Genomic DNA, 26,342 nt, shown 5'->3' with positions numbered 1-26,342 from the left:
GTATACCTTAAACTGGGAACATAGTTTTTAAAGTCGTCTAGTTATCACTATGTAAAACCAACTTTGGAAAAGAGGTCGTTAGAAATTCATACTTGTCTGGTCATCTAATCATAGGTTCCGCAGTGGGTAACAGTAAGTTAAAAGTCTTCAATCAACGATGGGACATAATGTGTCCAATGATTCGTTCTTGTCTCGAAATTCATGTGACTTATTGTCATGGCCTACTCAAGAAAACTCTTGGCTCAGAATACTCTTGGGCCATTCCATTCCATTCCATTTACCGTCACTTCTCCCTTGTCTATGGTTTTAATTTTTTTATTTTTTCTCCGTCTGACTGGGGCAAAGGAACTGGCTCATGCATACATGTTTATTTAACGTTTGGGCTCCACAGAAAACCAGCGTTGCTGCACATAATGTGCGGCAACACATGCTGGGTGGAGACCCTTTTCGGTATCCTGCCGTGTCACCAAGTAACATAGTTTTAGTGCTAGTTCTAGTCTTAGTTTTAGGTGGTACTTATGGAGCCAAAATAAACCTTTCTTTCTTTCTTTCTTTCTTATTTGTATGCGGAAAAAGAACGCTCTACATGACTTGATAAGTTTACTACAATCTAATTTAAAGTCGATAAGTGAGTAGTCACTATGACAGGTCAAAAAATGACATGATAATTCCGCTCTCTGCTGATTAACACAAGTTAAATAAAAGTGTCTTATTTTTCCCTATCCTCCCCAATATTTTGAATGTTATTTTCTTCGATTATTTTTATTTCGCATTTTTTTTTACAATTTACAATCATGTTTTGTTGTTCTATAAAACACCTTGTGCTTTCTTGACACTTAAGCAACTTATAAAAGTCAGTCACCTCTCCTACGCGCAGGTATATATACTCGTACATAGTTAAAAACCTATTTCTATTTAATATTATATAACCTAACCAATAAAAAGTTGGAAAACCCCCGACTTTGTCACTTCAAAGTTCAATATCTCAAAAACGGCTGAACTGATTTTGATTTAAGAACCATCGCTAAAAAACCTGCTTTCAAATGAAAAAAACCGCTTTAAAATCGGTCCACCTGTTTAAGAGCTACGATACCACAGACAGACACACAGACATACAGACACACATAGCGGTCAAACTTATAACACCCCTGTTTTTGCGTCGGGGTTTAAAAATAAGTGTTTATAACTCAACTCCTCCGAAACGGCTTAACCGATTTTTATGATTTTTTTTTATATATTTGGTAGGTCTGAGAATAGGACGTAAACTATTTTTAATACTTCTACGAGGACGGAGTCGCGGGCAACAGCTAGTAATAGTAATGCTATAATAACTTGCTTCAAAAATCTCTAATACGTACGTAACTAATTTAGACCCAGACCTAGAAATGAATCTCATTCTTATGCGTGATACATAAGAATGAGAAACGTGCAGCATGATTCTGGTTTTCGTAGCGATGAGATCACTTAGAAGATGTTGAAAATTGGTACGTGAATCTTTTCAGGATTATCTCTGATGATATAAGTACACGATAAACTAAATTAAATCGATGTACGTGACGTATACTTACCGTCTATTTAATCCAGCTGTGTTATAGTGTCTAATGTTATGATATAATTCGATCCATGATTCTTTGAAAATGACTAACGACTCTATACTCGAGTAAGTTCACAGATCTTTTTTTTTTCGTCTGGATGGCAAACGAGCAAGTGGGTCTCCTGATGGTAAGAGATCACCACCGCCCATAAACATCTGCAACACCAGGGGTATTGCAGATGCGTTGCCAACCTAGAGGCCTAAGATGGGATACATCAAGTAATTTCACCGGCTGTCTTACTCTCCACGCCGAAACACAACAGCGCAAACACTGCTGCTTCACGGCAGGATTAGCGAGCAAGATGGTGGTAGCAATCCGGGTAAACCTTGCACAAGGTCCTACCACCTGCAAAATTGTATGTAGTATGTCCTTTCTTGACTTTGAGACAGCGTATGTAAAGTTTTTATTGTAATTTATTCAGTACTTATGGATGGAGACACAACATAAGTTATATGCCTTGAATAAGAGTCTCATATTTAAAATAAAAATAATGATTCAAAATGGTAAAGGCTTAGTATCAAAAAGGTTCTGCAACATATCTACTAATAACATACACAACATGAGTAGAGTCCTAGGCGACGTTTTGCATAATACTGTCCTTCGAATTCAGCTGTTTAGTTAAGACATCTTCAGACTTTGTAGCAGTACATATATTTTCTATACGTCCGGGCAGAGGGGCTTTAACGAATACAAAAGCACGTTCAATACAAATACAACAATTTAATTAAATGCCTTAAAAAGGTGCGTCTGTTCGTTAAAATTTCTGTCTAAAAAGTGTAGTTCCAACGACAATAATGAGATTATGAATTCAAGGTGCAAGTTGCTACAGGTTATAAAAATAAACAAAATAAAAACATTAAACAAAATTTGTCATCTCTTAAAATGACACTGAAAGAATTGTAAAGCATAGCTTAATTTTGCAAGCTGACATATTATTTTGTTTAGTGACAGTCTCATTCTCAAGGTCCGTAGTTATAACATATTCCTTTCTAAAATTGACAGCCAGTTTTGGAGAAACATTAAGAAAAAATATCTAAATGACAAGTAAGGGAAAATACTAGAACTTAACATTTTTTCAGTTTCCGAAGAAATTACTAATTCAAAAATCGTATAAGTGACTTAGTTACGAGTATGTTAAACAGTTATTGTCTTACCCCCTTATTTACATAAGCATTTTGTTAGCATTCGTTTGTTTTTATCTGTCACTATAATATTTACCGTTGCCAGACACACAAATTTTAATATTTTGCTAGAACAAGAAAGGCAAGCTATAAAAAAATACATGTAATTTGTATTTAAAATTATCGTTGTTTCAATACTTTATCTCTCGTTTTAATATAAACCAAAAAGTACCAAGTACCAACTAGTACCTATAATACGAGTATTTATCTCTTGTCGAGTTATATTACAAATATTTTTTTATGAACCTATCCATGAAAAACACTATTAGAGCTAGTTTATAAATGTAATTCATCCTTCTTTACTTTTTTATTCAATCAACGTTTACCTTTTTACAATACTTATTAGAGGCAAAAAGAAAATTGAAAATCAGGATCTGTTTTTCCATAAATGAGGCTTATTTAAGTACATATATGTTTGCTTGGGCCAATTACCCAGGTAAGACAGCCGATAACTGACTCAGGACAGATCTGGTAAAGATCGCGGTAAGCCATTGGCTACGGTTATCAGTGGTATTAAATCAATCATCTGATGCAGAGTATGCCAAAAGAAAATTGACAAGAGTAATTTTTATTATAATAAAGCAAAATTAACATTTTTTTTTCATGAATTTACGAGCAATCATGATTACGTGTCGAAAATGACATGTCGAAGAAATTAAAATGATGCTCCAATATGGGATCTACGCTGGTCTACGATGTAAATCTCGATTACTTCTGACCGAATTCGTTTTGAAAGGGTGAAAGGCATGATGACTCTGGTGTGGTCGCCAGTTTCAAAATTGGACGGAAAGAAAATTTTGGTGTTGGTGTGAATTTTTGTAGCCGTTTTTTCGCATAAAAATTAATTTCTGTTAGAGACCGAATATTATTATGCAAAAAAAAGCTTGAAACTTGCATGAAAAATACTAAAAAAACTGACAAAATACGCAATATTGAAATAAAAAAGTAGTTATTTATTTAAAAGTCACATAATCCCAATAACATTTCCATAAGGTAAATTAACAATTGGGTATTTTTGTAGTCGTTAGCAATTTTACTGTAGGTACCTACTCAACATTTTCGGTTATAAATTGAATTTTCAATCACTCAAAATATTTTTACGACCGTTCCACATCTACTGAGGTAACTGGGCAGTGTTTGAATTTGTGTGCTACGTTACAACTTATTGTTTCTGGTAATGAATCTTTAATTATTGCATTATCACTAGATACTCGTAGGTATTGTTTAAAATATGGCATAAAAAATGTCGAAACATACAAAAGCATATGCAAACATAGTATATTATATCATACAAAAGCATATTACGAAAGACTGATGTTAGACATCGTACATTCCTCATGTAATAAAAATGTATATCTGCGAGATGCAGTACACAAAGTGCATCAATTGGACACTGAACTTGGCATTGCTGCTTTGTTGACATTATTACATGAGCGACATGTGTGCGTGGTTATATCATAGAGAAATTAGTTAGCGGGTGCGCGTAATAACTTGTCCGGTACAGAGTATAAACATATGAGCATCCACCCACGAATTTATATCGCAACGTTTGTCAATTGTGTTCGTTTCTTTATTTTTGAACAGTAATGAATTTACATTCATACATACATACATTCTAGTATATGTATGTACTAACACCAAGATGAATAATATAATGAAATATGGAACTGAGAGAACGTCTACATTATGTCGGCTTCAGAAAAAAACTTATAAAAAAATGTGAAGTTCTCGTTTGTACGCAAGGTTGTTCAATGGGTGGCCTATAACTAACTCCGCTGTCTGTCCGTCTATTGTAGTGTTGTATTTTTTGAATTAATACTCGTAGACAGACATTTAAGTTTTATAGATAATTATACATATATGGTAGCTATAACAACAAATAATGTATAAAAAACCGGCCAAGTGTGAGTTGAACAAACTCGTGCCAAACTGCAACAGACAACTCAAACAAAATGACAATGTACATCTTCATGAGTTCTAGAAAAAGAGTCTTGATGGACGGAACACGATTTGACCTAAGGGTTCCATTTTGCCTTTTTAGATACCGAACCATAATGAATTATAGTTAAAGGCGGACCGTATGAAAGAAAAGTTTCTTTATTTGTATGGTGTTACGGACCCCCGTGTGCTACGTAGTATTAAATAAATTCCGATTCCGACTGTAATTAACATTTAAAAGCGATGCCACAAACTATTCGTACACAAACTCTCCAGAATTCCTCTTGTCATCGTTTTAATACATAAAACCCATCGGCCGCAAGCTGAAGAAGTTAGTGCTATGCTAAACAATGCAGTATTAAGTACGACAAAGTACTGAATAAACCATAACCAAGTAGAGATGCACTTATATCCTGTAATATACTTGAAAATTACCTGTCATGATTTCAAATTAACTACTCGTATGCAGGGATGTTTTGTACCTTTCACTCTTTTGTATTTAGCAATAGTGTTCTCGTCGAGTGCTGCTCTTTTCGCAAACTTTTTTTATCAAATCGACCATACCTGCACGCACTTTCACTCGGAATATTTGGGCAAAAGTGGCGACCTTTTCGCAACTTTCTCTTCGTCCCCCATTCCGGCCGCTCGCCGCCGGGCTTCCCCCGCCGCGTGCTTTCTTCCGTGTGCGGTGCGCGTGGGCACAGCGCAACCACTTTTACTTTTTAACTCAACAATGAAATCTCAAAACGAGAAATAATCGCTCTTGGCTGCCCACCTCGCCCAAGCCCTGCACTGTGAACGATTAAGGCTATGTTTACATATTCGAGTAGATCTTTTATTATAATAGGTATCTTATTATATGCGTTAAGTAATCTTTATAACGTGTCTATCGACAGCATCAGTTATAATTGATAATGTGGTCAAGCGCAATATTTCCGCAAAATCTGCGAGTATATTTACCCAACCTTTACCCAATCGTAGTTATAAAATACTAGATTACGCCCGCGGCTTCGCCTTTGTTTGAAAAGTTATTGATCTCTCATTTATTTGATCAGTGTTATATAAATGTATACCGACATTTCTAGCTATATTAGGTATATAAACTATTATATTTTAAATAGAAAACTATCGTAAGACTTAGACGTAAATAATAAGACACTGGATTACACACGTGTGAACGCTATTAATCGTTCCGCTAAGGATCTCAGATAGATTAAAACTATAAATTATCGAATACATTATTAATACGTGAATAATCCGGTGTCTTGTATTAATTATTTGTTTCTAAATGAACTAAATACGTAGTTACCTATATAATTTGTTAACATCAACAATAATACAACTTTCATGGTAGGTAGAGTTCTAAAGTGCGGGGTCAATGACGAGTTATCACGGATAATATAATCAAGATAACGTAGATCCCGTTTTCTTATAATAGAAATCTCGGCGCATTTTTCCCCTTCTTTCTTCTTTGTCTACAAATGGTTGCTGACACCATCTTTGCATTCGTAAAGTATGCTTCAAATATAAAAATAAATGTTCTCATGGTGGCTGTAGATGCGTATGACTACTTGTGCTCGGCGCAGGCGCAGGCTCTGCGTCGAGGGAGAGTAAAAGCAATCTTCCGGCATGCTTCCGCATTGCCCCTCTCCCCGCGTCCCGCCAGCCTCGACCCCGCCGCCGCCAAGCCGCGCATAGCACCTTCCGACTTTTACTTTTCACTGACGTAGTGTACCTACATTATTCTGATAGTGACACCACTTTCAATCTTTACGGTATAAATAAATATTCAACATCTAATTTTCGCAGAAACTTTTGAATACGGGAATTAAACCATGTATATTTGTGTAATCTGGTCTTTGGGTGGATTACCTCTATAGTAGGTACCTTCAGCCAAATATGTGGTCTACCACCCTAAGGTTGATAATCGTTTGCAAGTCATAAAACAATAATGCCAATACTCTATGACTTATCTGTCAACTTGAAAGTTCGACTTTAGCGACATATTCATTTGATTGGAACTTGTTTAAAAATTGATAGACTACTTATTTGGCTGATGGTACCTACCGCGCCAAAATCTTATAACATAACTTTTACGGGTTACAAAATCCTCGCGTAAAATTACGCAAATTTTGTCGCGAACAAACCATGTTGGTCGAAAAATAAATCTATTATTATTATATGCGTAAATCTTAAAAATTTAATCAATATTTTAGCGATCATCTTTGTTTTTCTTTCGGAGATTATCATTTGATTCCATTGACGTAATTCTAACATGCCATTAACGACACTTAATAGGGCGAGAGACAATATTTGAGCTTAATTCAACCGAATTGCAGAATGGCTACTTATATTGCATTACATTACAGTTATTTTTGACATATCAAAAAGTATGGACGAACGTGTTTTATTTTTTAATGAGAATGTAATTTTGTCGGCAGTCAGCATACCTACTTAATATACGAATATGAATATTCATTCCACGGGTAATCCCTTTTTATTTAAAACACAGCTTTTGTAGATTTTATCATGATTTATGTACCTACCGTAATCTACAACTAATCTCGAAATTGTGGAAATAAATTAATAGTTTGGTAGCAACTTCTGAATAAACTTGAGATACTTCTAGCTAGGTAGCAAAACACTACATTTTACAAGTGCTCAACAGTAACAAAAATTAAAGTAAGTAAATCGTTAATCTATGATTATTAATAAAACAAATTAACTTAAATAAAAACTAATCAAATCTATTAATTTATATTACGAATAACCGGTAAGCATTGTATACTTTAAAATTTTAAGTTTAAATAGACTGCTAAAGTCAAAATAGCTTAATAGTGTATGTAATACCTGCGACAAATTTAATGAGAACTGGTCAACTTATTTTTGATTAACATTCTTAGACAAGTTTTACACAGGTATTATATTCATTGAAATTATTCTTAATGTAAACTTAGCAACTAAAAGCCGGAGCTCGTTTATAATATTATTTGATCATCGAATTTCGGACTTAAGATTAGTGAATCTGGACAAATATGTATACGCCGAACGAAATACTGGTTTTCCGTGTGTGTATAGTTGAACCTACACAACAGGTGGACGTTTTGTCTGATTAGCGATAGAAACTATAATGGACCGATAGTTCGCAAACGTGACTCGAGTGATAAGGAATGAAACGTGAGGTTCTTATGTTTGTGTATTACGCTACACACTACAATAAATTCTGATATTTATTCGATTATAAGAAATATGCAATACAAATTCAAACTGTTATGACCTTTCTTCGCTAAGCGGCACATGGGTGCCTCCTATTTGGCTTCTTCTGGCTCAGGACGGCTTAATAGGTAGGTAAAAACAATGTAGCTGGACAGCGACTGGCGATTACACAGTTCACCATCATGCCAACACTATGCTAATGTAATAACCAATGTATATATATAAGTGCTGTATCCATACGTACTACTCCTAACAAGAAATAATCATTCACAATGCAATACTTTAATTCTTATTCATTTAAAGCAGACGTATTACTAGACTGATATTGTTGCATTTTACCCATTTTAAATGCTAAAGGCTTAGTGCAATATATCAGTCAATGCACCAGGAGTCAGTTCACACCGCGATGCGACTATATTTTACTGACAGAACAGGGTCTCTCGGATCACTAGGTCTCACTGTCCAATTCCCGCAATTACATCGCGTCTTGATGTGCACTAACTCTAAACAGTTCAAAGCCCTAAATAAATAAATAAATAAAAACCAGAAAAGACCATACATATGCAGGTACTATGTGAAAATGATAAAATTATACCCACTAAATAATGAAACATTAAAATAATTAGATCATTCTTTAGGACAGATCCTAAAAGGATTCACACCACATAATCTGTTGTTAGTAACGGCCATGGCGCGACGAGCGTCAAGGCTTCTACTTTCTCGTTCACTTTCGCTCAATTCACACGTTTACGAAAATGATCGCACGCCGCCGGAAAACGCTTGCTTTCTCCGTTGCGCAAGAGCTGAGCAAGCGGCTACTTCCCACTCCCCCCACCCCGCGCCTTCCTCACAACACTCCTCACCTATATTTCCCCAGTAGGAAGTAAAGCCGTTACGCAACTCGGCTTTTCACCTGCGACGCGCAGCATTCCGATCGCGATAAATATCTACCACCATCGCCACCGACGAGTCATCATCCCCACGGAGATTACGATGATCGCTTTATTTCAGCATGGGCACACCCTGGTTTAAAATTTACGAACTGACTTTTATATTTTGAAATGAATGCATCGTCTTGAATATTTTGAAATGAATGCATCGTCTTGAACCAGTGTTAATAAAATCAATATATTTATTTTTGTGTTTCAACATAATATGTTATATTATATCTATATTGCTCATTAATGCGCAACGTATTTCGGAGGCGGTCGCGTCACTTTCTAGTAGGTACTAGCTTCTCAAGAAAGTGAGAGTGATCACGTCACCGCCGTCATCGCCTGCGCCGGCCGGGCTGCGTCGCGGAACATGCTTGCTAACGATTCGGCCAACACTTTCTCTACCAGCCGTGGAGACCGGAAGGACGATCAAATTATTATACAGAGTTAGAGAGGATTACTAATTATTTACTAGTACCCACACCTACAGCAACCTAAACCATTCAACCTAAATCCGTATATAGTTCAAGGTAGAGGTAAACCTACCGTATAGTTTATGCCTAAATAAAAATAAAAATAAATATCGCTCCGTAACCTGCCCTAATTGAACTCGTTCTAAGCTAAACAAAGTTACACTATGGGTACTAAAAGACGTATCTATTTAATATAATTTGCAGTTGTTTTTATTTAAGTACCTACTGCTAGTTGAAGATTGCAGAACCCACACCATAAATATTTTTCTGAAAATTTCGATACACAAATAAAAGGTTACGACGGTATTATTTTTATTGCTAGCATGCCCAAACGGCGTCGCTTCGTTTAAGCTTTCTCCTGATTGCCGAAGAAAGTGAGAGTAGCCGACATTTTTGATGCCATGATCGCTTTTAAAAGCTTGAAGCTTAAATTTTGTTTAAATTTTGATACTTCGGTAGCTTGACTATTAAAGTAATCAAGTAAAGAGGGCAATAAGGATCTCGAGATTGTATTTACAGTGTTTCAAGTTGTATATTATACACTGTATAATGTTACCCAAAGTATATGAAGTAGCCAGCTAGTTGAACGTAATTAATGTTGTTATTGCGGATATAAATACTCAAAAAATAAACATTTGAAGAGGGTATGTTTTACAAGAAACTGTCATTCGACGATTTTTGTTTTGTTCTATCCTAAAATTGGAATATCTTCTGACAACATCAGCGATTAAGAGTATTTACGTGCAAACTCTGCGGTAAGTAAACCAAACCAAGACAAAATTTTGCTGGGTCCTGTTTTTTCCCAATAAAATGTATGGCCGAATGAGCGTTACGTACCTACTATATTGACATTTCAGGAAAGTTACAAAATAAACCATTTGGTCTATTCTGAGTAGCTTAGGTATGTTATGTTAAAAGTTTTCCAAAATATTTTTGGTTTAATCTCGAGAATAATTGTACCTAGCTATTTTTCATCCAAAAATTACTTGGGCCAAAAATATCCCATCAGAGTAAGAAGGGATATTTTTTGAGAGTAGGCCTATTTACTGCAGTGGGACGTATATAGGCTAAAATGATGATGATGATGATGATGAAGGGTACTGCATCTACTATGCAGCTCTTGCCGATGTGTATTTTCAATAGTAATAATATGTAGTTAATCAACCGGAAGGAGAATTAATATTTCATTGTGCAATAAGTGAGTGGGGTGTGAGGTGTTCTGCGCATGAGTGGAGCGTGCCGGGGCTGCGCGCACGTAACATCGACAAGTGGGTTAGTTTAGTTAACTTCCCGCTTCCGCACCCCGCCGCCCGCACGCGCTCCGTTCCGCTGCACCGCCGTGGTTTTTCTCGAGGAAACTTGCGCGCGCGCCAATCGATCGCGTGTCTTGCGACTCCCACGATCGTTATTGTGTTACTAGACTCTGTTGACGTCTCGACACAAACTTCATTGTTTATGTTCGGAACAGACACGTTGTTATCTTACGCGATGCAAAAACCTTTGTAATTATGAGTGTTAGGAATCCATGGTTTCATCGTTATTAGAAGAAAACTAATAGGTACATACAAATATTAGTATTTTCATTTCTTATTTAATTTCATGGTTGTATATTTAGTAGATACCTAATTAAATCAATGTAGATAATATTATTTTGATAGGTAGGTAATACTATTTCGTATTATTATCATATTAAGTATTTTTTCCCACACTGGTCTTATTACCGCAAGAGCATTGTTGTCATAGGTATTATGCTGTTGAATGGGTTTCTATGTCAAGTCTGTTTGCTTTTGCTAATACATTAATACCAGTTGATGGGATTTTATCAATCTTGTATTTGTCATAGTTAGATATGAATTTTAATATTGAACTAGAGTCGATATTTCTTTACATTAAATACATTTAATTAAATTGTCTGATGATGGATTGTGGTGGTGTCAATGGAAATAATTAGTTATCTTTAACTTGACTAAGAGTAAAATTATTGATATCTGGTTAAGTTTTAAGTTATAATTTTAATTAGAAGCGTCAAAGTAAGTAGCCAACATACCTACTAAAAATTTCAGGACTGCCCTGACTGTCTTGACAGTAGAGTCGTAGCCACAATATAATCATTTTATCATGTCAGTCGTTCTGGTATACACTGACAAGCAAAAATTGCGGATGACATTCCATTCAAATGATGTAAATAAATAGACTATAAAGGTAGCATCAAGAAAATACCTACCTATGCAAAAGAGAGCTCGCTCCGGACTTTCCGACTACTTACAGAATAAACGCGTGATTTTATTTTGGTCTTCCCGTTGTAGGTATTTTACGATAACTGCAAGTGATAAGTACCTATAATTATTTAATTAATGACCAGAGAAGACACGCTATGTTAATGCACAGCTGCTTACCTTGGACCAGCCCTCCGGTCCCACTACAGCCTGCACACTCTACTCGCCACCGTCCTAGGTATATTTATATTCATAGGTATATTCTTGTATGCCAATGACGGTTTTAGGGTTCCGTAGCGAAAATGGCAAAAACGGAAACCTTATAGTTTCGCCATGTCTGTCTGTCTATCTGTCTGTCCCATATATAGACGTAAAGTAGGGGTGTTTTTTTTTCTCATCTAAAATTGGATAGGTCTTTTAAAACCATTAGGGGGTTGCTAAACGATTTTTCGATTCAGTGATTTGTTTGCAGAATATTCAACTTTAATGTGCAAATTTTCATTAAAATCGAGCGCCCCCCCCCCCTTTAAAACCGGTGGGTGGAAAAATTTGAAAAAAATCATTACGGTAGTAAGTATATCACAACTTACAAGGAAAACCATAACGGTTAAGTTTTCTTGAGAATAATTAGTAGTTTAAGTGTAAATAGCAGCCTAAGCTATAAAATTTACCTAAACTTAGAATATTCCGTACAAAATACGAAATAAAATATTACTTAATTTTTCCCTAGTTCGGGCGTGTCCGACACGCTAAAGTCCGTTTTTTTATTCTGTTTCTTCTACGCGATCCCTTTTTAGTATGTTTATATATAAGTATTTCTTTACACACATTTTTGTTCTCAAAAATCCGAAGTGGCATTTTCTTGACAAGATATAAAAATCTGATATTTAGGTACCTTAAACGAGCAACTCTTGTATATACATATATTTATTTGTTTCTGGAATCTCGGAAATGTTTTTTTTTAATGTATTTTTGCTCAATCATACTAGTTTAGTCTTTTCTCTGTGAAAACGCGCCCCAAAGCTCGGTCGCTCAGATACTAAAAGTAATATGCCTTCTAAATCCAAACAGACGTTTTTGAGTTTGAAATAAGATATGCGAATAAAAATTAGACTAATTTGAAATGACTACATAAATATTAACATTTGATTTTTTATTCATACGTGGACTACATGTATTTACAGCGTCTCTTTCTTAAAGTTAAATATTATACACATTTGTTTTACAATAATATTGCCTGCTATCGGCACAAAATAGCGGCATGTAACGAATCGATTGGACCATTATATATTTTGAATGAATTGTAGGTACAGTTTTATGTGTTTCAGATTACGTTTAAATTATAAACAATCAATTTCTTTTATCAAAAGAAAACTGCCTCTCCTTTAACGAATAGAAATGGCGCCTATAGCTACAACATGGTGTACCTATAGGTTTTAATTGAACATAAGAGTTAAAACTACTAGAACAACTATGTCCGCTACCATCATAATATATCGAATCTTTTTAATTAAAAGATATTGTCAGTTATTATTACATGTATCGTTTCTTTTAAACGAAGTATTTGTGGTATTTGCGATATCGTAATCAGTAAGTTATACAATGACGTCAACGAGACTTCACTGACATCGAACATGCCCATCTTAACAGCGATGACCGCAATGATTTTTTTTTGTATTTTTTTTATTACAGACACCGCATCACTATTGTCTCAAAAGCAATATATTCATTATTAGGTATTATTCTCTGCAGAATTACTAATTCCATTAAATAAAAAAAAGAAACAGTCGAAATGCGTGTCGCACCACGCATAGGTCTGTATATACGGCAAATATCCAGTATTAAGTTTAGATCGACTATTGGCTATCATTGACTTGTAAAGTCTACATGGCTTTGTTAATTTTCCTGTTGTTGAATTTAACGCACAGTCACGAGCGTTAATTTGGGAACCACTTAGGTAGACTTCCGAGTAGAGCGGCTCCGGCGTCACTAACGCAGCGACAGTAACGCGGCGATACAGCGATAGTATTATTCGCCGCTCTACTCGGAAGTCTACCTTAAGATCGAATATCTGTCATTTTGTATGATAATTCAACGGATTTTTTCACTAAATGGGTCCCATGTTAACGCTCTTGACCGTATATGATCTACTTACGAGTAAGAACAACAATTTTGCATGGATGTGGGGACGACTCATTTGACACACTTGTATTGTACGCGGCCCAAGCCAGTTGCACAAGTGTGTGGAATTAGTGGTTTAATTTAGGTGAGTAGTGTTAGTTTCGAGTTAAATCTGCAGGCGAGTGGAGGTGCCATGGCGGCTGGCCGCGTGCCGGCGGCGTCACGTGGCCACCCCCGCGCCAGCCTCCGCGCACGTGCGCCGCCATGTGACCCCACCCTCCGTCAGCCCTCGTCATTTGTAGCGACCGACGCCTGATTCTCCCTAAAACATCATTTTAGCACTTTGACCCAAATCTGCACGATCACCTGCCATTTCTACACTTAAAACCTTAATGCCCATCCAAAGAAATAAGAATTGCTTCCAAATAGACATGTCGTAATTCCACATAACTTTAAACTCCAAAAAATTATAAATCATCGAGTAGGTACTTCGGATATCACGAATATCTTCATTCGTCTCTGAAACGGCATGAGTAATCAAAAGAAAATCACATGTGTGTGCATGTGTGTGCGTGTACTTATTAAAATCTCTAATTAACTAAGCAATTAATAAGTGGCTATGTACGACGGACAGGTATAATTTAATTTATTTCGATCTTGGACAGTGATTAAATCCAACGAAAATATTGTGGTTGTGAGATTGAAAACTTATTTCTTTCAATCATACCATGTACAATATTTTTTTCATTAGTTTAAATAATGAACAAGTCAGCGGTGTGACGACTGTGACAGTCGTAAGCCAACGCGATGCATGCAAGCTGTCGGCAGCAGTCGGCGCGCTATAGGGTCGCGTGTCCAATAATAAATCGAGATGTTCCTTACAGAGGTTAGCCTATACTTGCCCTAGTGGTCAAGTGTTAGTTACTTATGTTTACCCTTTGATTGAAAGTCTCATATATCTTATCCGATTTTGATACTATGAATACAATATACCGCATAGGCTGTATTTGTGGTAAATTTTACTTTAAGTATTTTTACTTTATTTAGTTTCATTACGTTTTAAATTTAGTGTTATTTCTAATGATGTTACATTCTGTTAACATGCATTTTAAAGCAAAAAAATTTTGGCTAACGCGATTTTATTATATCTTGCTCGAAATTAGTGCAATGCGATTATACAATTTATGTGCATATATTGTAAATATGAAGCATTTTTTTTAATAGTACACAGTTTTCTATTATTTCCTTTATGACACCTGTTGAATGCCCGCGTAGGTAGTAATACTAGTTAACTGTCTACGCCGGCGTCGCCTGCTCGTTCTGTACCGCCACGGGCTGCCCCGGGCACTGTTATGCACGGCCGCTTTTCCGATAAATCTGGCAAAGCATGGACCACTGTTGCAAATTACCACGATAAGGTTGGTGCTAGTGACCCTTTGCTCGGTTTCGGGCTTTAGCCGGCGCAGGCGTTGCCTAGTATTACAACTCGTAAGAGCGGTATGGAAGGAGAGGTACGCGACGCCGGGCACATAAGTCACCGGCCTACGTCTTTGTTGTTACAGGCAAATCGGTGAACAGTAAAGACACGCTCGAAGACAAAAAAGATGACAGTGAACTATGGGAGGCGCAGGCCGCCTTCTTGGGGCCCAACTTGTGGGACAAGACACTACCCTACGATCCAGATCTCAAGGTACAGGAAGTCAGTAATCGCAACTTTAATACCTATTGCGTGTTGCGTGTTGTGTGCGTCTCTCACCAGCTTCCTGGTCGCTGCCGCTCGCACTAGGTACTAGAGTCGCTTTCCTGCTCTCACCCACCTATCCTATCCTTCACTCGTGCTTGATTTCCTTTTGCTACCTTTATTTGTAAATTTAGGTTACGCGTTTATTAAATTTTGCCGCTAGCGACTTGCATTCTTGCGATTGTATGATAATGATAAAGTATAAGTGCAAAATTATTGATTGCGACTGTTTTGCTGTGCGTTGTCGAGTGCGCGAGGCGCGCCATGCATGGTACGGCGCGTGACGTATGTGCTATATGGTGTTACAGTACGTGGACCTAGACGAGTTCCTGTCGGAGAATGGAATGCAAGGAGAAGCGCTGGGCGGCGCACACCTCGGCGGCTCCGCTTTTGGGCCGGGCGCGGGGCTGGCGCTCGGCCTGCAGGCGCCCGTCACCAAGCGCGAGCGTTCGCCTTCGCCCTCCGACTGTATGAGTCCGGACACCATCAACCCGCCGCTCTCGCCTGCCGACTCCAGTTAGTATTTCATGATGTGCTTACTTCTAATCCTAACTATTCATGAAACCGAAGTTAACTAAGTAGGTACAGAAAAGTAAACCATCTTCAAACAAAAGTACCATCACACTCTTTGTACAAGTAAATATCGGCAAATGATGAAAAATGAGCCAGTCAATCCATTTCTTGAGGAATATACCTAGGTACGTACAAGACGCGCACGCTGAGATACCTTTGGGCGTAGATTAAATTAATTGTTCTTTATTTATTTTGACGAAACATAAACTTACTTAAACAGTATGTTTAAAAGAACTGAGAAAGTTTATTCACCGCGTCAATAACTGCCACATTACAGCATTTTCAATGGCGTCGTCGGGCCGGGATTTCGACCCCCGGACGCGCGCCTTCTCCGACGAGGAGCTCAAGCCGCAGCCCATGATCAAGAAGTCCCGGAAACAGGTAAATGAAGTTAGTGCGCTGATCATTCCTAGCCGCATGCTGCCTGCGGGGAGCGGCGTCACACGCAACACATACACTAACATAACAAAAAATACAACCACTTCACCTTTATGCGATACACATTAATATTGATGAATCAAAGCAGTTATACACATTAAATTTGGAGCAAGTAAACGAATAGAATCTAGATAATGCTCAGCAGGAAAGTTACTATAATGATGTAAGGAAATAATAATCTAGCCTTCGGTCCTCATTGTTCTTCTATGAATCTTCCTTTTCCATCACACGTAAATTAATTGCAACATTTTTATTTGGTCTGGCCAAGCTACATATCAAATCAAATCGCGAATAAAAATTCTTCATAGTCTTGCTTCCCGTTGGAGTAGGATTAGGCGAGCGATTCCACTTAGTTAACTGAATGTCTGGTACTAGATCGAAATTAAATAGGTACACATATATTATTATGTACTTATTAATAATTTCAAGTGCAGTTATCCCAATGTAAACCAGTATGGGGCAGTGGACATGACCATTAAAAAGGTTTTTGCCGTATCTATCTATTTTACGTCTGACGTATACATTTGACATGAATCATTACTTATGTTCATAGGCCATTCCGAAATTCTGCTTTTTTGTAAGATTACACCTATGGGTTTCCTATCTGGAAGTTTATAGGTTTGTCTCGTTTCCCATTAGAGAGGGCTCCCATTCGTACAAACTAGGCTTCTGAGATCCATCTGTATGAGGAACTGACTCTGCCTCCTAAACAAAGCTGTTAGTCCGCCACTGCTCACTATAGGTACACACATACAAACACAGCATGGAGATGCACTAACGCTTTACCAAGCAGTATTTAGACTAACACGTTTTGCATGAGGGACATTGTGTGTGACGGGGTTGACGTATTTTGCAGTTAGCGTTGTCATACTGTGCAAATGTATTCTGTGTACTCTTAAGCAGTAGTAAAGCTGCGTTACAACCAGAGATGTGCGAGAATGTGTTACAAAGAATGTGTTTTCATGAGCCAATAGAAACACAATCCTCGCAACACATCCTCACACATCTCTAGTTGAAACACACCCTAAAGGTAATCGGATGCGTTTATGTCTGAATTTCCCTTGCCGCGTAAAATCTTATATTTACTGCGGATTTCTTTTTCAAAATAAGTACAACTTGTTTTTCATTAAGTTCTGAGTTTTTAAATAATTTGTTTTCCGAATAATAATATTAGTGTATCGCTTTTGCCTGCGACTTCGTATGTCAAAAATTCTTTTATCGCTTTCCCGCGGGAACTATGCAATTTTCAATAACTATCTTGTGTTGTTCTTAGGGTTTCAAACTACATATCTCCATAACAAATTTTGTCTAAATTATTTGTATAGCTTTTGCTTGCAGAGAGATCTCTCTATTGTAGCCTCTCCCCACAAAAAATAATGTCTTAATTTGGTATGGAGATAGTTTGAAACCCTAAGAGGTAACAGACGCACAGACAGACAAGCAAAGTTACTTTCGCATTTAAAATATTACTATGGATTCAGTTGTTATTTTTTACTTACCTATGTGACAAATTGTAAGTAAGAAACCATCCGATTATCTGATCTTTCAAAAAAATAAGTACTAGTTGAATGGTAATTCGATACATTCCTTACAATAGTTAAGCTTAGTTTAGGAAAATTAGTGTTTACATACGAGTGTGTGAAATAATTATAAAAACAATGTTTGGTGCTGTGTCGTACTCTTTTTATTACACATGAAACAGTCAAAATAACAAAAGTAAAATAAATGTTTACCCTGAAGATGAACTTACATTGGACTAAAGTATCCTTTGTCTCTGTTTCTGTATTTTCAGATAGCCAAGTGGCTGTTTTGTCTGTCCACTTAGAAAGATCCGTGAACTTTTTTGCATTTTTAGAATAAATAACAGTTAAAGTTCGATTTGTTTAACTGTCATTTTTTTGTCTATAATGAGATCTGCCCTGATACTGCCCAAGCCCTCTCATTCTGAGGGGAGGCCTGTGCCCTGCAGTGGGACGTATATAAGCTGGGATGATTTTTGAATGAGATCTGAGTACTAAATGTTAATTATTTTTTAATTCATAAATTAGTTAAGCAATTACAATTTGTAAATCGAATTACTGCTCAACTTGTAAAAAATATTAACATACACACACACACACAAATAAAATGAAAAATATAATTATTATAAAAGACAGTTGTCTATTGACGACCAAATAGCCTAGTCAAGTGGTTATTAGCCATGACTACGATGCTAGAGCTCCCGGGTTCGACTCCCGTTAGTTAGAGGCTTGCATTTGTATGATATAAATCGGCTCAACCCGATTAATGAATGTAGTAAATATTTAATAAAGTTGTCTAGTACCCAGAGTAAAAGCTTTGCTTATTTTGGGACAATGGCAATAGGTGTAAATTATTCTCTGGTACTTATTTGTTTGAAATAATCTTAACCTGACATTACTTTTATCCGTTTCTAAAAAAAGCACTGCTGAACAAAGTCGCTTACTCTCATTTGACAACTGCCTATTGAGAACTAAAACACTTGTGTAAAATAATTATGTACTGTATCCACTGTGCCTGTAGAAATTTACGTAAAATATACTATATTCTAATACAAGGTGTAAATGTTACAGGATCCTTTTTAAATTACGCCGGATCACTTACGTGAGCGTATTTGATTATGTGTTCAAGAGAGGTAAAAGTAGAATTACGATATTGTGTTGTTTTGAAATTAATTAGACTTAGTGTTTCGAGATAAAAGTGAAAGAAGAAAGTTTAGGAACTAGGTATGGAGTTATCGAACTAAGGACTGAACAGAAAATAGTGGTCCATATTTAATTTAAAAGTAAAGACTTTCTTTTTATGTAACTTTCTAAATTTCAGCACAAGGAAAGGAAAATCTGTCTACGAGATGAAAAGCTTTTATTTTAATAACGGACTTCCATGGGGATTATTAGTACATATATTCTCACGGTTTCAGTCAACAATTTGATGCAGATGAACGAAGAATTCGTTTATTTTGCGAAGTTGATAAAAAGTACTAAAATTATTAAGTTTGCGATTTGAAAATAAAATGTTGCCATTTGCAAATGCACCTAAAAATAAAATAAAATAGAAAAGTCTTTTGTCACAAAAAAAAAGTTTTCAATTTGACTGTATTTTGTTTTTATACACTCTTAAGTGCATTCGATCACTCTTTCTTACTATTTCCAAGTACTCCCTTAATATACTATCTCCCTCCCTCCCATACTACCATTGTCACCAGGACATAGTCTATTTTTTAATAGTACCCAAAGACACAAAGATCAAAATTAAAAAAACTTGCCCTACGGGAACTTTTAAGTAAAATAATTTTCTCTGTATGTTACCTACGTTAAGTTGTATGGAAACACTTTTTTGAATAACAGTATCTCTTGATTGCGTTGACTTACAATTAGATAGCAGTTTGATTTTCTAAACGGACAATAAAGTGATCCTGTAAGGGTTTTCGCCAACGGAGTTACGGGACACTAAAAATGAAATGGCGTTGCCTTGTTCGTACGTAATAGTCACATTTTTGGCGTAAAATGTTTGATTAAGCCAACAATTTTGTATGAAAACTTCTAATTACTCATTTGTCCGTTTTCTACCCTTTAATAATTTTATTGTGCACCGAGTTAAATCGATACTAACACATTACTCATCACTTTAATTTTTTTCTCGTATGGTAACATTTTGTTCTGTAAATGTAGTTAGACAAATTTAGTATCCGACATTAAAAATTTACGTATCGGATAAATTGTATAAACTATTAAAATGAGTGCAATAGACTCTTAGGCCTTGAAATTATTCAAATGGGAGTAAACATTTTTGAGCAAGTAGTTCCGACAGTGGTTTTAGACCCTATCCTAGGTTAATTCTAAAATACGCTGACTGACGAAAAAACAATGACCACCGTATTTATTGTTTACGTGTGTTAGATTTGACCCATTGTCCAGTCTGGTGTGGAGAATGAGTAAAAGTGAAAGCATAAAATCTATTTATTTAAATGTGAACATTATTTAACATATCTCAAACACTTATTAATATATTAACAATACATTATCCACACTTTGGTGGACGGTGAGCAGTCAGAAATATTCGTTAAACAATTGCATTTTTTTGTTCAAATTGTATGTACATATTTATAGTATTAGTATTGCTTTTCTCGTCGCACATACTCGTACTATGTACTGAAAACATAACAAAACACGGCACAGTTCAGGTTGGCGCGTCTTAAGTTGGTGGTCCTAACTTGTGAGGACGGACGGTTGATGAAGAAGACGCGTCGCGTCATTTCGCTAAATATTTGTTCTGTGACGATCTTTGTTGTGTTTCACTGGCTGGTGAAGGGTAGTTTGAGTATGTGGAGTGGCGTGCTAACCCAATATCGGCGTCGTCGGCAGTTCGTACCCGATGACCTGAAAGACGACAAGTACTGGGCGCGCCGGCGGAAGAACAACATGGCTGCCAAGCGGTCACGCGACGCGCGCCGCATGAAGGAGAACCAAATCGCGCTAAGAGCCGGATACCTGGAGAAGGAGGTTAGACGCTTGTCTTTTACCGTACAGACTTTGCATTAGTGATTGGTTTGTGCAGTCAGGATACCGTCCAGTGAAAAAAAGAATAGTTTATTAGTCGCCGTGGATAGTTTAATTGATTCTAATGAAAAACTTTCTGAAAATATTGCTGTTGTTTAAAATGAATTATCATTTTTTCAGAATATGGGGCTGCGACAAGAAGTAGAGTTATTGAAGAAAGAAAATCACATCCTGCGCGAGAAGCTATCAAAGTACGCGGATGTATAGGTGGCTGTCTCGTCTCGCCCGCACCTTCTCGCATAGCACAAACACACCACTAGACAAGTAGGTACCCGCTTAGTATGTTTTAGCCTTCTTTACTACCTACCCTTTACTTTGATGGTACGTTTTTTTTGTATACTACAAGACAATTAGGTATGTAATTGTCCCTTTACTTAAAACTAGCTATTACCTGCAGCTTTAGCTGTGTCTCGCGGTATATTTCACTGTCCCGGAATAACAAAGTAGCTTATGTTAATCAGGAACTTTGGCTTTTTATTAGTATAAAATCGGCAAAATTCCCTTCATACGAGTAAACTTTATTAATTGGTTTAGATAAAAGTTATTTATTTATGTATAACGTAACCACAGACAGTTTTTTTCATGTTTACGAGTAGGTATAGTGCCTTATACCTTTTTATATTGAAGTTAAGTATGTGGCATTGGCAATACTTACTTTTTACCAGTCCTGACAAAATTGGTCTCTACCACATTAAACGGATGATGACGACGAAAGACAATGTGACATTCAACCAAGAAAGTAATTTTATTCAGTTTCTTAGTTTGTTTTTTCTGATTAATGTTTAACTTTTGGGGTCTATGCCGCAAACGGTTCTGTTAGGCTTATTGTATGGGCGGAGCAAACGTTACATTATAATATTTAATTTTGTAGTTTCCTCGTGTTAGAATAAAATGATGTCGGAACCGGAAACATACTTTGGTTTGCCACACCTTGGTATACCTATCAAACTTTGGTTTCTTTAAAAATAATAATAATGTCTTATGGATTTATGTAGGTTACATATTAACTAAAATAAATAATATTGTTGTTGATTGCAGGTCGCGGGCTCTCGGCCGACGCGCGCGCCGTACCCGCTGCGGACACTTCTCACCCTGCGACGCTTCGTTCAGTTCCCAACTCTACAGGCTCTGGCCAATCTCATTCTACTGTTACTTACAATGTTCCTGATGCGCCAGTCTCCGCATCCTGTCACTTTGGTTAGCCTTTCTGGGACGTCAATTCTCGACACTGATCTTTATGTTGTATAATAATTTCCCACCAATAGGCCGATTTTTCATTTAATGAATGCTGAAAGGATGTAAGCAATGTCGTTGAAAATCAAGAGATGAGTTAACACAAAAACTAAGATCACAATTTTAAAACGTAATTTATTATTCTTTTAATTATATTTTATTGTGTATGTCAATTCAATGACGTAAGAAATCGGCAGGCCACCTGAGGTTCTGTACTGTAACACGCTCTACTAGACTATGTTGTACGTTACGTAGGATTAAACGATTTTGCAGTTACCGTAAGATTACCTAGTTAGTTTAATAGTTAAATGTTAACCAAAGTCCCATTCGAGCTCCGCTCCGAACTATCGTCGTCTCTAATTCCTTCATTCGGACTCGGTCCGATACTCAACAGGGTTAGCCAACGACGTACGGACCAAAATTTTATGGAAAATAGTTATTTTTGAAGGGTGTTTGTTGTAAGGTGCCGAGCGTGCGCCGCGTCGTGTTTTCCGACCCGAATGCGGATTATTGTAATAAGTTAATGTTGTTGAATATTTATATTGATCCGGCATAGGCCGCGCGCGCCGCCGCCCGCCGCGCCGCGCCCACGCCGCCGCTGCGGGCCGCTGCGCGCTAGTTTGCTCAAGTGGCTCGCGTACGCATGCGCAAATGTAGTGGCTGCGTCTGTATATAGGTAGTTTTAATGGGGCTAGAGTCGGCCCCGGGCCGCGCTCCGGACCTCGGACTCCGGCCCGCAAGCACACTCCCCGCCAGCTCCGACCGTCCGTCCGCGTGCCGCGTCTGGGGCCGCGCCCGCGCAGGTTTCTCACTCTGGCTCGCTTCGTAGGACCGCTCCTGAGATTAACTCCCGACGGCGACGCTCCCGCGTCTCCTTGCCTCTTTTACCGCATCACATGCGTACCCTCTGTCGTTTACGTAGTGAGCGAATACTATAGTTTCGATTCAAATTTACTTAGTGAATAGTTTTAAGTAGTTCGTAGATTCCGTAGCGTAGTCGTTATTAGTCTATTTTTGTTATGGCTGTAGTTGTTAACGTTTTTGAAAGTTTATATTTTTTTAGTTGTAAACGGACTTGCGTTATCGTATCGAATGGGTAGGCCCCGCGACGGACGACGCGCGGCACCGCTCCGCTCGCGGCCGCGGCCTGCCGCGCCTCCCAATGCACTGAAAGCGTCCTTTGATGCTCCCCCGCACTCTATTTGACTCGTGCTAATGTTAATATATATTTTTGTAGGTTTTTGTCGTTGATATATGAGTCAATTGAATGTTTATTGAATTGAAGAAAATAATGTTTATAAACTAAGACTAAGAAGTTGTTGCATTTGAAAGTATTTTATGGATACAAAGCGAGAACAATAAAATGTTTTTTCTATAAAAGTTTACAAGTGAGGGATTCTATAAAGGTGTGACGGTTGAACTTTTGAAATGCACTGTTTCATATCAAATGATAATTATTATAATATGTAACGAACCTAATGTTAATCGGCCGCCCAGTGCGGCATTTGATACTCCATCTTGTTTGTTATGATATACATTGACATACGCAATATGTGTTATATTATATGGTATTGTAAAATCCATACATGATAATATTATTAAATATGTTTCTTCGAAAATTGTAACATGGGTATAGTTGATATGATAGTTTTAAGTCTGGTCCACACGACACCAGCTCGAAGCAGCGGCAGTCGCGACGGCGGGGAGCGCGCGGCGGTCGTGTGGACCGGTCGCAAGGCGCGTGATAACGAGGAGTTGTATGTACGAACATTACGGTTAGCTATACTTAACTTAAGCTAGGAGAAGTGTAGTGTATGTGAAGTGGATCGGGCTGGGCCGCCCGTGCCGCTCTCGCCGCCTCGCCGCTCCCGCCCCCGCTCCCGCTCCCGCCTGACGCCACTCGCCCGCGCCTGAGCCCGACTGATCCGCTCGCTGCAAACTGTATCCGGCCCTACTCGCACCCCTTCTGTTGACTCTATTTATTCGTTAATAATAGTGCTACCAAAACTTCCTCTACTTAAGCTACTTTATTTTTTAAAGTAGGCGTCTGTTACCTATTGTTTGCAACAACATAAAACCATATCGATTTACTTGTATGAGTAGTATTTTGTTTGACCGTAATTTATATGGTTCTATGGATTGAAATAAACGTTAATTGTTGTATTTATGTTTTGTTTTTATTTACGATGGCGTCCGCGCACGCCGCCGCCCGGCCGCGGAATGCGGTATTCTTGGATGATGTTAATCGCTGGACATACGAGTAATGTACTGAGCTCAAAGGCTCGAATCTAGTGATTTGATCTGCTGACGGTATATTTCCTAAATCGGTGTTTTATGTAATAAATCGTGATATAAGTACCTTGCACAAACCGTGAGTTTTCATTATCCTTTACTCACCCGATTTCACCTTCAGTTAATGGGTACGTATTAAACTTATACCAGACATAATTAGTACCTACCTACTTACAATTTTTGAGAAAAAGAAGTCATACAAGTTACGAAAAAATACGATAGCGTAGTGGAATAGGAAAGCTTAGTAGTTCGTTGAAGGAATCATTAAAATCCTTAAAAAAAGCTAATCTATATAAATAAAAATTAATCGTAAAATGTGTTGCTAAGCGCAAAACTCGGGAACGGCTGGACCGATTTCGCTAATTCTTTTTTGTTGTGTTTGTTATTATTAAAAGAAGGTTTTTATGAAAGAAAAAATACAACGGGGTGAAGCCGCGGGTAACAGATAGTAATTAAGGTTTATAAGTTTTCACTACCTAATCGCAAAGCGTGATAATAATCGCGGTCTTAGCCCATAGGATGCTATTTAAAAATTAGGAAAGCAACTTAAGGCTTACTGTCAAATTTTTGAGCAATAGGTACCAATCCTAAGAAGATAATTTTATTATAACATCCTCGCGCTCCTGTCGACGGGTGTAAAATTGAACAATCCTTGGAAATAATCCAGATATTAAACAGTTGCTGTCTCGTGTCTGTTTATATTAGTCTATAAGACTTTATCGTCATTCAAAGCAACGCTGTTGAATTGATAGTAAACTAAAAATTGTAATAATACTTTTGTTTTCTTAATACTCTGTGGGTTTTATTCGTGTAATTTAAATACATCTACAGATAATTTGCAGATAGTAACAATCATACATAACGTTATATATAGCGTAAAGGGCATCCAAATCGAAGCTTTCCTACACAGTACCATAGCTGTTAAATATACTGAACCTACTATACTACCTATAACTTGGCGATGGTTCATAGTTCCTACTAGGTACTAAGTACAAAAGCATTCCAAGTGTTCATATCAACTGTTTTGTACAAACTATGGTTAACGCATATCTAACTACTTTAAAGACTAAAAAATAGATACCATTGTTTGAGTTTCATTCACATCCTTACGAGTAGGTAAATTTTATTATCGATAGCTGTCTAAGGGTGCTATAAAGATAAGGTATCTCGCGTCTAAACATTTCTCCAGTTATACCGGGTGGGCCTTGTAACAGGAGCAAAAAATTAAAACCCAGGTTCTGCTATTCCAATGGACTATGAAATGGTTCTGCAACTTTCAAAAATTACGTAATTTTACCGTTTTAAATTTATATCAAACAAATTAAATGGTATTTTCAATGTATGTCATACAATGGCCTAAATGACATCGCCTTAAAGGATTTCGCAATAAATTGCTTGTCCAATTAAACTGTAAACTATGATAAAAATCACAAAAGTTATGGAACTAACTTAGCTTAGGATAAAGAGCGGAAACAGTGGTTTAATTTATTGCTCCTGTTACAGGGCCCACCCGGTATATCTTTCGTGCTTAGGGCAGTGTCGGACTAAGCCCGTCAGAGGCCCGGGGCGGCAAAGCTAAATGAGGCTCCCAGATTAAAAAAAAATAGTTTAAAAATAATAACTTTAAATATAGATCTAGTTCACTTGTAATACCTATTCATAACCCAGTAGCACCACCAACTTGAGCCGCAGTAGGTTAAAATTGGATCACTATTGCCAGTACGTTGGCATGATAACAAAAAAGTAAAACCGACTCCAAAAAAACAAAAAAAAAAACAAAAAATGGAACCGACTATAAAACCCTTGAAAATAT

At 37.2% G+C, this 26,342-nt stretch overlaps 1 protein-coding gene across 8 annotated transcripts in view; it reads left to right on the top strand.

Moving 5' to 3' along the window:
- The window catches only part of Pdp1 (PAR bZIP family member Pdp1), a 167,080-nt gene extending 142,676 nt beyond the window's left edge, over positions 1-24,404 (top strand). For 4 of the 8 annotated variants that reach the window (XM_074093838.1, XM_074093824.1, XM_074093841.1 and 1 more), the window contains 6 exons: positions 15,238-15,374; positions 15,725-15,932; positions 16,267-16,379; positions 20,810-20,947; positions 21,125-21,268; positions 22,043-24,404. In XM_074093838.1, the coding sequence (XP_073949939.1) occupies positions 15,238-15,374; positions 15,725-15,932; positions 16,267-16,379; positions 20,810-20,947; positions 21,125-21,211 (683 nt within the window). In that variant the 3' untranslated portion in view covers positions 21,212-21,268; positions 22,043-24,404. The remainder of the gene's footprint in view (positions 1-15,237; positions 15,375-15,724; positions 15,933-16,266; positions 16,380-20,809; positions 20,948-21,124; positions 21,269-22,042) is intronic. The other 4 variants (XM_074093830.1, XM_074093818.1, XM_074093811.1 and 1 more) reach the window with 3 other exon arrangements.
- The last annotated feature ends 1,938 nt before the right edge of the window (positions 24,405-26,342 follow it).

Source organism: Choristoneura fumiferana, chromosome Z (genome assembly GCF_025370935.1).
Source record: "Choristoneura fumiferana chromosome Z, NRCan_CFum_1, whole genome shotgun sequence".
Taxonomy (NCBI): Eukaryota; Metazoa; Arthropoda; class Insecta; order Lepidoptera; family Tortricidae; genus Choristoneura; species Choristoneura fumiferana.
Note: the sequence above shows the minus strand (reverse complement) of the source record. Positions and strands in the feature narration are given on the sequence as shown.